This window comes from Agelaius phoeniceus, chromosome 6 (assembly GCF_051311805.1).
Source record: "Agelaius phoeniceus isolate bAgePho1 chromosome 6, bAgePho1.hap1, whole genome shotgun sequence".
Classification (NCBI taxonomy): domain Eukaryota; kingdom Metazoa; phylum Chordata; class Aves; order Passeriformes; family Icteridae; genus Agelaius; species Agelaius phoeniceus.
In genome coordinates, this window is record NC_135270.1 from 28,740,375 (window position 1) to 28,753,108 (window position 12,734).

At 40.7% G+C, this 12,734-nt stretch overlaps 1 protein-coding gene across 8 annotated transcripts in view; it reads left to right on the plus strand.

The window, feature by feature from the left end:
- DPF3 (double PHD fingers 3) overlaps positions 1-12,734 on the plus strand; it is a 188,160-nt gene that overhangs the window by 127,508 nt on the left and 47,918 nt on the right. For all 8 annotated transcript variants that reach the window (XR_013182783.1, XR_013182785.1, XR_013182784.1 and 5 more), the window contains one exon: positions 6,827-6,964. Coding sequence is in view for 5 of the 8 variants with exons in the window: in XM_077180257.1 (XP_077036372.1) it covers positions 6,827-6,964 (138 nt within the window). In the remaining 3 variants the exon portion in view is untranslated. The remainder of the gene's footprint in view (positions 1-6,826; positions 6,965-12,734) is intronic.

Sequence of the window (12,734 nt, forward strand, 5' to 3'; positions counted from 1 at the left end):
GTAAGAGGCATTCAGACCTACATCACTATTAAACTTGGTCCCAATATTAAAGCTGACTGGAAACATGCAATTTCTATGTGATAAAGGTTTTCAAAGCTCAAAATATTTTGTCCTCTTGTGTTTTTAAGAAGAGGTGGTTGGATGCCTCTTTTGTGGAATGGAACATTTTGAAATACTTCAGCTGGTTTTACTGAGCATATACTCTAGTAGAAGTTCAGAATAAAATATTTGATCAAAGCATCAATAAAACTGCTAGGATAATCATGAAATACATTGTTTCATCACATCACCAAGTAGAAAACTTGGTGGTCAGATTTTCAGCCAGTTGCATTGGATTGTGCTGTGCCTTGAGCTCCCTTGGGATGGCTTCAATTACAACAGTGGCAGGCAAGCCTGGTTGGAGATGGCTATAAACTGCAAATGGTAACACAGCCAAATGGCTTAGCAGCTGTATGACAGCAGTCCCAAAAGTAGCTTGAGCACCTGGCAAGGAAAGGCAGCAGGTGCCTCAAAGAAGAGTGGAAAGTAGAGCTTGAAAAGCAAAGCAAAGCCTCTGATGTCAAACAAGTGGAAGGTAGACCACCACCACTGTTCCTGATGAACAGGGCATGTGATTTTTAAAGGGACAGAGTGAATGAATAAATGAATACCTACATGTTTAATATAAGAATTTATGCCATTTCACTGTCAAATATTCAGCTGGGGAATCATTCCTACTGAGCATTCTTCTTAAAAATCCCTCTACTATTTTATTAGTGTTTATTATATATTACTTACTACTTTTTCAAAAGAAAAACCTTCTCTGAATTTGTATCTAGAAATTTGTATTCTGGTTTTAAAGTTGCAATCAGTTGTGGCACTTGAGTTCCATGATTCCAAATGTCTACTTCCTTTAGCCAGAGAAGTTAGTCTGTGCTGAATCTCTGCAAGCAATTAACTTTCCTGCTGCCCCTCCTCACTTTTATGCTTTCATTCTTCTCAAGTTCCCATGGAGACATGGGACTATGTACATACTTCCACCTTTGTTTTCTGTTCCACTGTCTACGGAAGAATTCCCTTGCCCTCCTCTAAAAGAAATTATTTCTTTTCCTTTTACCAATATGTCCTCATCTCCTTTTAGTTTTATTCCCATATAAACTCCTATTTTAGCATAGCAACTTATATCATATTCTTTTTTTTGTAGTCCTTCTGAGACTGAACTGTACATTCAGATCCATTCCTTGTGCAAAATGAGCATTGACTGAAACCTTCCTAGGATTTTTGATGGATCAGTGACTAACGCAGCATTGTATGTACCCAGAGACACTGATCTTGTAGTATTCTGTAGAAGCTGATTCTTCCCTCAAGAACCTAATGTTAAGGTTTCTCTAGTTATTTACCTACGTTCTCTCTGCTGAAGTCCCAGACTAGCAGTCCTTGTACTGTTCTCGAGGGAAAATAACAATGTCTTCTATGTCTGTAAACAGTTACTGGGGCTTCTTTCAGCTGTGTTTTCTTCAGCTCTTCTACTAAGCTTGTTTCTTTCATGTGGAAAAACTCCAAAGTACTTTTTAAAGTAGTAGTGGCCAGAACGAAGTTAAACGTGCTGTTCTGAGGAGAGATGCATTTCTGAAGATGAGTGGTTGATAGATTTACTTGTACTTACAATTACTTTTACAAACTGTATTTAAGAAACTTGCTCTGTTATATATCCATGAGAGGCACAGAGATGGCTGACCTAATAGGTTATTCAGTAATCATCTCCTGGTATTATCCTTTCTGGTGAATCCCTAAATAGATAAGCAGTAAGATCTAGAATAAGATGCTTGTTCAGATGTACTCAACAAACAACTCTCCCACCATATCTGCTATTCTTGGCATCCTTTGAATACATTATTGGTAGAAAAGACAAGATTAGATAGGTAAGGACATTAAAAAAAATTAAATACTGAATAACATAGATGTTGAATAGAGCACATGGTAAAAGGGAAACGGAATTGACTCTGGCAGTTGAACATTTTCTGCTCATGTAGAATATTTGTTTTCTCCTTTGCTCTGGCTAGCAACCCATTTATTGAAATGTGCACAGCTGTATTGTTGAGCTGCACATGTTTTGGGGTTTGAACTGGGGTTAAGAGTTACTGTGATCTTAATACAGCAGGGAGATTCTGGGACTTGTCCTCTGGGGGCACTGAAACAAGGACTATTTACCTCCCTATTCTACCTGCAGAAAATTCCCTATGGAATGGGATGCTAAATAGCTGCTCTCATACTACAGGTGTACAGTGTGACTATACTATAGTGTGTGTAGTACTGAGCAAAGAGGGATGAATGTGAAGTCTTTGTATCAGCATTTAATGTTTGAGATCTCTAAATGTGCCAGAGTTTGTACACAACTGTAACAGGAGAGAATATATTACCAAACTGGTGCAAAACAAGGACAGGGGGATTTTTTTGTCTTGTTTTTTTTTTTTTTTTTGAGTGGAGTGAATGGTAGGACAGAAGAAATGGCTTTGAGAAACTTTGAGAAATGGCTGCCTGCCAGAAGTTAACTCAAGATTTAGTATTTGACATAGTACACCTGAGAACAAGGAACAGGAGACAACAGAGAAAAGCAAAGAAAGACAATGAGGGGGACAAAATTCAGTGACCCAAAAAAAAAAAAAAAAACCAAACCCAAAAAAACCCCGGCATGTACTCCTCCAGTTTCCTGTTTCCACTGGAAACATGGAATGTTTCCTTCTGTCTCATACTGGTGACAGATTGTGCAAAATGTATGTGGAGAGCTGGCTGGAACACAGATCACAGGCTGCCAAGGACCAAATGTGTAACTATTTCAAAATGACAGCAACACAGCCATTAGATATTTGATGAGGAAATCTTTTAAGTCATAGGTTTCAAATCCTCTTTTTAACAGGGGAAGTATTTTATATTAATTTTAATCATTGAGAAATATAAACAGAGTGAGAATTTGCTTATCCAATGAATTGCAGGGTGCTACAGTCCAGAACATAGAAGAGAGGTCTCTTTTGTGAAACACTCAATGCTTGCAATTATACTGTTTTCCCCCCCATAATGTAGTTGTGCAACATCTTAATATCAGTCTTCAAATTTGAAGGAAAGTAAGGTTTATCATAGGAGAATGTTTGGTGGCCTCATAAAAAAAATCTCTCCCTCTTCCCCATTTGTGACATTTGGTCTGCACTGCTGAATTGCTGCTTACTTACCCAGCTTGTTCCTAAGGCAGCATTCACATCAGCTCATAGCAACAATATATCCTTTGAATGCAGGAGGATTTGGAGTGGGTTATGTTCTACAAACTCCCACTGTTTTTATTGAGCTTGGCCACCTAATTAAAGATCAAGTCAACTTCCCAGTGTTGAGATTCAGGATGAAATCTACCACATGCAAGGATGACGAGCCTATCCAGCAAGGGAAATTGAAGATAAAAAAGTCAAAGCTGCTGAAAGGAAGGCCACAGGACAAAGTTTATGAAAGGCACACTCTCACTTGCTATGTGTGAGCTGCATAGTGTTAAAAACTAATCAACAGCATGCATCTCAGACTGGGAGAACCAGTTCTCATTACGCTTTTGTCAGCTCTAAGAATGAGAAAGATGTGGTGTAAGCACTGGTGTGGATGCTGGAACTCATGCATTCCAGTCCTGGTAATGAAAAAAGATCACTGTGTGGGCAACTCAGCCCCTCTGCGGTTCTCTTTTTTCAGAACTGAAATGAGAATAGTATTTCCCACCCAGGAATGTGGAGGAAGATTAATTAATGTTTGAAAAGCCAGTCTGCAGTGGGAAGAGTTATATAAGAGCTAAGTGTTTATTAATGATCACCCTTTTATAGAAACTACTTCTTAGCACAGTGATACAGTAGATTAATAAAATGTGCTCTTACCTGGAAAATAAGAGATTTGGGTGAATTCAGGAAGATTCAATCTGTTGGAGAATCCATGAAGTTTTGATTTAGCTTCCATTCTAGCAAAGTCTCACTGCAGCCAATGCTTCTTTTGCCTGACTAATATCATGACCCTTTTCCCTCTGCAAAAGTCTGATTTGTTTGAGGAACATGAAATCTCTGCAGTTTCAGCTCATGGCATTGCTTCGGACTCTTTTATGGCACAAAGTGAATTTGAAAAATGGAAAAATCTAGACACCAAGAACAAAGGCTGCTGGAACTGCAAATCTTTGGTCCTACAAAGGATCTGCTAGGACAATGTAAACCAGATTTATTTGCCTCAGCTCTGGTTATGAAGTCCTTCAAATCAATTTCTCACAGGGCATGTCAGAGATTGCTGTCACCCTTGAAGGCCACCTGTAAGTCCTCACAATGGAAAGGACTCAGCTGCAGAATTACTACTGACTCAGCTTATATTGATACTTGCTTTTTCCTGGTGAGCTGATACTTTTTTGCTGAAGAAGGACGAGTCTGCAGACCCATCTGATTTCCTATGTCATCCTTAACACCATAGCTAAAATCCCTGCAGGATTCTGTAATGAATGGAGTAAACGCCACCATTTTGGGACTTGCTGCAGGGAATGCAAATCTCCTTTTGTGCACTGATCACCTGATAGTGTCCTGGAAATAATTTGACAGAAGTCTTTGAGCAGTATTGGTAATTCATAGGAATAGAATTATTTTTTAGCATTCTTCTTCAAACACATAAAAGTAAGTGGGATAGAGTAGGATACTTGATGAGCCGATCCAGCTCATCTAGCAGATGGTCAATCTGCTAGAAATGTAAATCTCTTTCTCCATTCTAAGTAAAGCTGCAACATTTATGTAATTAGAGGAGGTTACCATTATAAAAGAATTTAAGCAGTGAGCTCTTTCTGGGTTGATGATTACTTAAGTGTTATGCTTTTCCACTATTCCAAATATGGGGAAAGTCACACAGAACTGCTGATATCTTGTTGTTTTGACTCTTGTTCAGCATCTGTTCCACTGCTTGTCCTTTGCCCTGCAGGACCACAGAGAAGGAGAAGTAGTTTCCCTCTCCAGAATGCACTGGAAGAAAACAAGGATGGTACTAGAAGAGGGAGTCTGAACTGATGTTTTGTGGAGAGCATGCATCTAACAACAGTCTAGTTCTTCAAAATGTCTGGCAATTCTGTTAGGTTTACATATGAAAAATGAAGGCAGATGCTTCAAAGAATGGATGTGCATATCTATATAAGTATTTTAGTTCTCTCAATATTGCCTCTTCCCTCCTGCAGGAGGTCTCATTTCTAAATCAAGGCCATTCAAAGACTTAAAAAATCTGTGACTGAGGACAGGACATATTGCACTTCCAAGAAACTTCTGTCTTGTTTGATGATTCTGTGATCATCACCTTGCATGATGAAGAAAACTGGGAAAAAGTATCTAATATTCCAGATCACTCATATGTATCATGAGCTTGTTTTACATGTTTCTAATAAAGAAAAGCATTTTCCTTGAGGGAGTTTGTAAATCAGAAGAGATTAAGAATGAAATATATTATTGTAATAAGCTTTTATTTACAGTTTTTTATAATCTGTTCCAAAAGGCAGAACATCAGTTGGTGTTTTCTGAGTAGTAGCAGAAAGGAATAAAATTTTAAATTTTATGTATACATAAATGAATAAATGGGATGAGGGTGGTTGTTGTGTGGTTGTTTTGTTTTTTTTTTTAATTTTTAAAAAATTTATTTGTGGAGTCTTTGACATTCCCAGACTCAGGTGTCTGGAGAATGGGAAGTAAGTATCTGTATATGTTGCAGGATACGTATTGGGGCCAACTTAAGCTTTTAGGAGTGGATGGTCACAATGCAGGACAGACTGCTGGACATGACATTTATTCCTGTGTGAAATCCTTGAGGTTAATTAAGGTGACTGAAAAAGTCTCTGGGAGGAAAAAATTGCAAGAAGGGCACTAAACTTTTTGTCTTTGTTTTCTAGTCTTTTAAAATGGCAATATTTGTATTTGGTAGACAAAATAGCTGTATAAAAGAAAATAAACATTCAAAAAATGCTTTGAAGATGGAAAGTGATAAATTTTTGAGACAATAACATGAATTAAAAACTTTATAGAAAATCAATTCATAAAACTTTATAGAAAATCAATTCATATCTAATGAATCTTGTGATGTTGCCTGCCCTTGCTAAGCTCTCTGTGAAAGTGTAGACCTTTCATCACCCCAAGCTGTTTGATTCTGTCCTTAATATCTGTTGACTTAATCCTACAATAAATGAAAGTTCAGAAGCAGTATTCTCTGTCATATATTGCATTGTTCATTGGAGTTTACCTGGGCAAATAAGTATCACTACCACATGTTTTTTAGCAAGAATCTGTGGATGATTTCCATCTACTTGTCTTAACTAGGAATCTGTGAATAAAGCTATTTATTAACCTCTTAGAGAAAGCCTTTAAAAAAATCACAGCTGTTTCCTTTTTTCAGAGATCAGTAATGAAGAAAATGATGTTGTTTCTTCTCAGTCTTGTTCCCATTGCTGTGCACTGTGCAGCACCACCACTGGAACTGGCATTTCATTTAATTTTGTGTGCAGTCTTGTTTGTAATCTTAGCAGAGAGGATTAGGGCTCTGTGATCTGCAGGGACTGAATCCATTTGCCTAGGCCTGTGAGAAGGACTGCTGGCAGCATGGTGGGAAGAAAGCTTGTTTGGAGACGTGCAGCTGCAGGGCTGCCTCTGTCACCTTTCACCAGTGCTGGCTGGAAGGATTTTGGGCAGGTGCATGGAGTGCATGGTGCTGTTCTCAGGGGAAAGGGAGCATTATTTGAGAGGATGCTGCTGTGGTTGTAGATCACACTGATGTTTCCGTTCTCTCTTCCCCTTCCTCATATCTCCTTTCCATCCAGTCTGTGGCAAGCGTTACAAGAACAGGCCTGGGCTAAGCTACCACTATGCTCACACCCACCTCGCCAGTGAAGAGGGTGATGAAGCCCGTGAGCAGGAGACCCGCTCTTCCCCCGTCCACCGAAATGAAAACCACAAACGTGAGTAGGATCTTCCCTTTGCCTTTGAGATCCTTTTCAGGGCTGTTATCTCCAACCTGTCTTTGCCTTGGGGAGGTTGATGTTATTGCCTAGCTCAGTTGTGAGTGATTGGGATGTGGATGCTTGGAGCTAATCAGCCACAGCTCACACGGGTGCTGGCTCAGCTAGTCAGGAATTCATTTCAAACCCAGCATTATCTCTGCGGCAAGTCACTTTTCCATTACTGCTCCTGTGGGGAGGAGGTGGCAAGGAGAGGGGGGAAAAGAAGAGATGGCCAAGCTGCCCATCATCAAGCAGCCTCCCAGAGGTTCTTAGTAAGGATGCTGAAGAAATACACATCCAGTCGTTTCAGGGGGCTGCCTTTGTTTTGCCTTTAAATAAGATATTTATCAATGTCTCAGTTTTTCAGTATGAAAATAACCACCTTTCTCCCTTATACCTTCACCTACTGCATAAACAGCTTACCCTCCACTTTGCCAAAAACTGCTCCTTAGTTATGGTTTGATAAAAGCTATGAAAACACATCAGTACTGGTTTGCAAGGAGGAGAGCAGGAACGTGAAAGGAGAATGTGCCTCAATTTCCCACACTGGTACAACACTAAAAGAGATCTAAGTGGTCCAAATCTTTCTGTGATGAATCACATATGCTCAGTGTGAGCATAAGGTCCATGACCCTGTTTGACTGTCCCTTCTGTGCTCCTTAGGCACACAACAGAAGTCAAGGATACTGTGTTCTATTACTGATTTTTACAAGTCTCTAATCCCCTGTTTCTCAGTTTTATATACTATGTGATGTTTGCTGTGACCTTGGAATTCGTGTAGATAGCTTTGTTCACTTTCAAAAAATTCTTTTGGATCAGCATATGATCTGTGTTATTTTTGTTCAAAGTAATAAAGCAATAAAATGCTTACAGGGAAAAATATGCAGGAAAACACTTTCTAATACCTTAAGAACTGCAAGAAATATGGAAGTAGGAAAACATTTTTTTTCTAAGTGGTATAATTGATAATTGTCCCCAGGGAAGTGTGGGAGGGGGGTTCCTTCCTCCAAAGCATCTGCTACTAGCCACTGTCTGAGCTTGAAGGACTGTTTAGTGTGATCCCATTTGGCAAGCTCTATGTTTCTGTCACTTTTATGCTCTACCTTTTAGTTATTCACATGTTTGGTAGATTCACAGTAAAAGTAATTTTGACTCCTCCAGCTGTTGATAAACTTGAGCTGTCAATGCACTAAGAGTGACTGCTTGGGCAGGCAGGGGAACGTCAGTGTTCACCCAGCAGCTTTTGTTTACTTAGCATTTACATCCATTTTGGGTTTTTTTTTAGTTGGTTGGTTGTTTTTTCTTGTGCCTGGAGTAGTCAGTAATAGTTACATACCTGAGAGGAATATTGCAAATCTGTTTTGAATTAATATTGACAATGGTCTTGCAATAGATGCCCAAAAAAAGAAAGGTAGTGTCCTATACCCTGAATTCAGCTTGACATAGGTGCCAAGGGGTCTCAGTCCTTGTATCTGGTGCTTAATAAATTATAGAAGTTAACAAGAAGACCTAGAAGAGCTATGGTAAGGTTAGGAGCAGCTGACTTTGGCCCATGATAAAAATGGTGCATTCTACACTGCGGGAAAGAGTAGCATGACAGCTGCTTGGGCTTGTGTTCCCCCAGAGCATGTGGCAAAGGGAAGCTGCTGATGCACAGATCCACAAGCGGGCAGAAATTTAGAACCATTGGAATAAACCTCTGTGATGCCCAGATTCCTGAGTGGAAAGAATAACCAGCCAGGAGCCAGTGAGCTATGGGCAACAGCCATGCAAATGTGCAGATCAGCCTTGGGGAAAGTCCCAGATGCTGGAAGGTAACTGTCCCAAATGGCTGAGCTGTCACAGTGGCTGTTTGTTCCCTTTTTGCCTGTTTGTTTGTTTAGAGCCTTGAGCTTAGATCTTGCATCTTTGCACTTCCACTTGGCAATATTTAATTTATGCTGCCATTTATCTTCCATGTGAATGCTAATTGTCCACATTGCTAATGTGCAGTCATTAAATGGTCCCCTTGTACAGGGGGATGGTGGGGAGCCAGAGCATCAGATCCTTCCTCTCCCCTAAGAACTGCTAGGCATGTGTTATGAATTAGATTTGACAGGTCTGCGGCATCGTAGGTCTCGAGCTTCAAGAGTCCTCTCTGCATGGGCTTGGGGGGTGGGGTAGGTGGGAGGGAGGGAAGGCAGGGGGATGTTAATCCAAACAGCTAATCTGCAACCCACTGAGCAGGAGGACCAGAGATATGGTGTAGAGTAGGATCTGGTTATTTGCTGAGCAGTGTGTTAGAGATACGAGCAGCCTGATTTAGAAGAGGCAGGGCAAATCAAAGCGGCCATTTGGAATTTGTTGTGCCCTGGGAGGTGAGCACCAGGTCAGTAAAGTTCAGGTGGGTGGCTGCAGCATGAACTTCCTTCCTCTGTACCCTCGTCTCCTCTGCAGCTTCCACTCCTTGCAGAACCTGCAGTAACAGCAGCCTTGGTGATGCAGGAGGGAGCAGGGCTTCTGCGGGATTCAACTGTTGGTGCCCTAACTGCTGCCAGATCAAGACCTGAAAGCCTCTTGTCTTTCTGCATATTCAGTCCCCTCTATTTCATGCACAGACCAATTTGAGGAGGTCAGAAAATTATCCAGAGATTGGAAAAGAGATGTAGATAGGAGGAACCTACCTAAAACTGAGACCCATTGAATAGGTGAGCATCAAAGAACTGGGACTGGCCCAAGTCCCACGTCTCACCTCCTTGGCACATCTCACTGTCCTCGACTGTGTAGAAGGTTTGTCTGTTTACATCTCTTTACATCTCTGTCTCCTTCTGTTTTTTCTCACATATAGATTACCTGTTACAACATGAAAGATAGTTCAACAGTTAATACCCTAGCCTGTGATTTGTTTGAGCTTTAGTGGCCTGCTTTTTATGCTTAATCTAGCCTTTTGACACAAATAAACAGCCCTTCCTTGGTATCTAGTCTTGCCTCTGCCTATGCAAACATTTATTTCTGACCTACTCTCTGATTTTGTTACCTGAGTATTGAACTGTGAAAAGGAAATTACAGAAAACCCTTTAAAAAGTCAACCTCCCATTTCCTCAACTCCACTGAAAAAATAAATGATTCCACACCATTTTCAGACTTTTTCTCTGCTGGCTTTTCCTCTACATGTTGGCACCGAGACCGTGAGATTTGTGAGCCCAGGGTGCATCCAAGCCTGCCACAAAACACCTGCTGTTTTATTCCATCTCTCTCCATGGGTACAGTCCAGCTCTGGGGGCAGCTGGTGCTCACAAATTTTGAGGCACTTCTGATATAGGAATTACATTAGACTTCTATCTATTGAAATGTCTCTGTGAATGAGTGTACTAGTATAAATGCTCTTTCTTAATTCCTGGGAGAATAGGATAGTGTGTCTACATGGAGAAAAACTTCCTCTCCTTTAAAGGAGAAGAGTTCTCAGTGGCATTTTGCTGTGTGAAATGTTGATTGCAGGCAGCTGTGCAGGAGCAGCAACTGAACAGCATCTTATGCCCACAAGCACTCTGGCCAATGACAATCCTAAATGAAGTACATTGTGCTGAGTCCAGGTTGATCCATTGTGCAATACATGTAGTTAAGGAAAATGCATTCCTGTGCCCTCCTGCCACTCTGCTAGCTTAAGCATCTGCCCTGCAAACCACCTGTGTACACTATTTCATGGCATCAGCCTGTTGTGCCCAGTTCCATCACAGATTTTATTATGTGGATAAATCTCTACTGGAGAGACCAGCCAAAGTTGTTTGTGTACTCTAAGCATAATTGGATACCCAGTCTCCAGAGATAAAAAATTAATGTGCTAACCTCAGTGTGCCTCCAAGCTGTCCTCCAGCTCCCCCACACAGTCATCTTTGAAACATTTTTATTTCCATCCAGGCAGGGGGCTGGCCATGAATAAATGAGGAGAGTCAGCCCCTCAGTTGGAGGCAAGCTGTTTGTTCCTCTCCACAAGCAGCATCAATTTGAAAAGCTACATCAGGCCTACTTTTCCCTGCCTCAGTGCTGATCCTTGCTGGGGCCATGGTGGGAGCTACTTCTGAATGGAAGGATGCATCAATGCCCACCTTGCAACAAGATACCCTGCAGCAGGTGCTTTTCAGTGAAAATATGTACATTACCTTGAGTTAACTTCTTAGTAATTTAATCTGTTTGGTTTTTTTTCTCTTTTCAGAGTTTATTTTCATAAGGAAAAACACTCAAAATGCTAAAAGAAACAGTAATGATTGGAGTGTTTGAACTGTGTAAAGATTTTCCTTAAATCCTTTTTGCAGGTGTAAATCACTGAGACTTTTGTGAGGGTATTTTGCGACACTGAGTTAAAAAAATAGATCAGTTGTTTAGAGTTATGGCATAGTGGAAAATCCCAAAATCATCTCCTATGTCGATGGAGAGCTAATCTGCAACCCACTTTTTTGTTTGTTTGTTTTGATTGGAGTCATGGGGTGGTTGTTTCAGTAATTTGGTGTTTCTTTTCTATACTGCCTGGACAAGGACTAAAATATTGCTGTTGATGTGCAACTGTCATTGAAGAGAAGCACCGAGTGCTTCTCAGTAGTTTGTGGGAAAATATTTCCAACCTGACTAATTGGTTTTTGAAACACATGTGTTGCCTCAACAGCACATCAGCTCTCGATTTAGGATTAATGTATTTGTACAAATACATCATTAATGTATTTGTAGGGTTTTTTTCCTTTTTCTATCTCCCTGCTTTTTCTGCCTTATTTTTTTCCTTCTCCATGTAGAATTTGAACCAAGTAAAATCCAAATGCTTTGACTGAATTTGAACTGAATAGGTGCTCTCTACCTTCTCACACTCCTCCAGTGAGTAATTTCCAGATAAAAGCCTACAAGATGTTGCAGGGACCTAATTCACGGCACTGGCCATTCTCACCTGAATATTGAGGGATGCTGCCAGATGGGGCTGTATATTGGGCATTATAATACCTTCTTGAAGTGGGATATATTTTTCCCTTAGCTGATGGGAATGTGCTTCAGTGGCCAGGCGCCAAGTCTCTACAGAGGTACCCCTTAAAGTCAGGAAATCCATATTTTTAAGATGTCAGACTCTTTTGTCTGCCTACTCTGTATCTCCTACTCTAGTGCTCATGAGGCACGAGACAATTACAATGTTTTACTCCTAGCAGTGGGCTTTTGGCTGATGCTTTAGGAGTTTCTGCAGAAGACTCTATAAGGTCAGTGCACAGAAATTCTATTAAATGCTGCCTTAAGGTGGAGGAACACTGATTCTCTAAATCTACTGAATCCAATCAGTTGATGCTGTATTTTCCTAGCTGTACCTTCCAGCTGCCTAGCTCACCTTCCACCTCTTTCATTAGCTGTTCAACTTAAAGGCCACACTGATTCCTGTAAAAGAGATGATCAAATGATCTTCTTTTCCCCACACTTAGAGGCTTCCTCTGACTTTTACAGATGTATCTCCTTTTCCTAGCACTTCTTGTAGTTCTCCTTGGCTGCGCTTCTCTGTGAGCACGGGCTGTAGGAAAGGCAAACCTTTCAGAGTTGCTAAAAGTTATGCAAAAGCAACAGCTTCTTCTATCCCCATACTACTAGCTAACTCAAAAAAGGAGATAAAATCCAGTTACTAGAGAGACCTGGCAATACTTTGGGTGGGTGGTTTGCAGCACCTCTCAGTAGCATATCCTGCTTCTCTGGCTGCCAGCAAAAGGGCATGCCCATCCCATGTGGG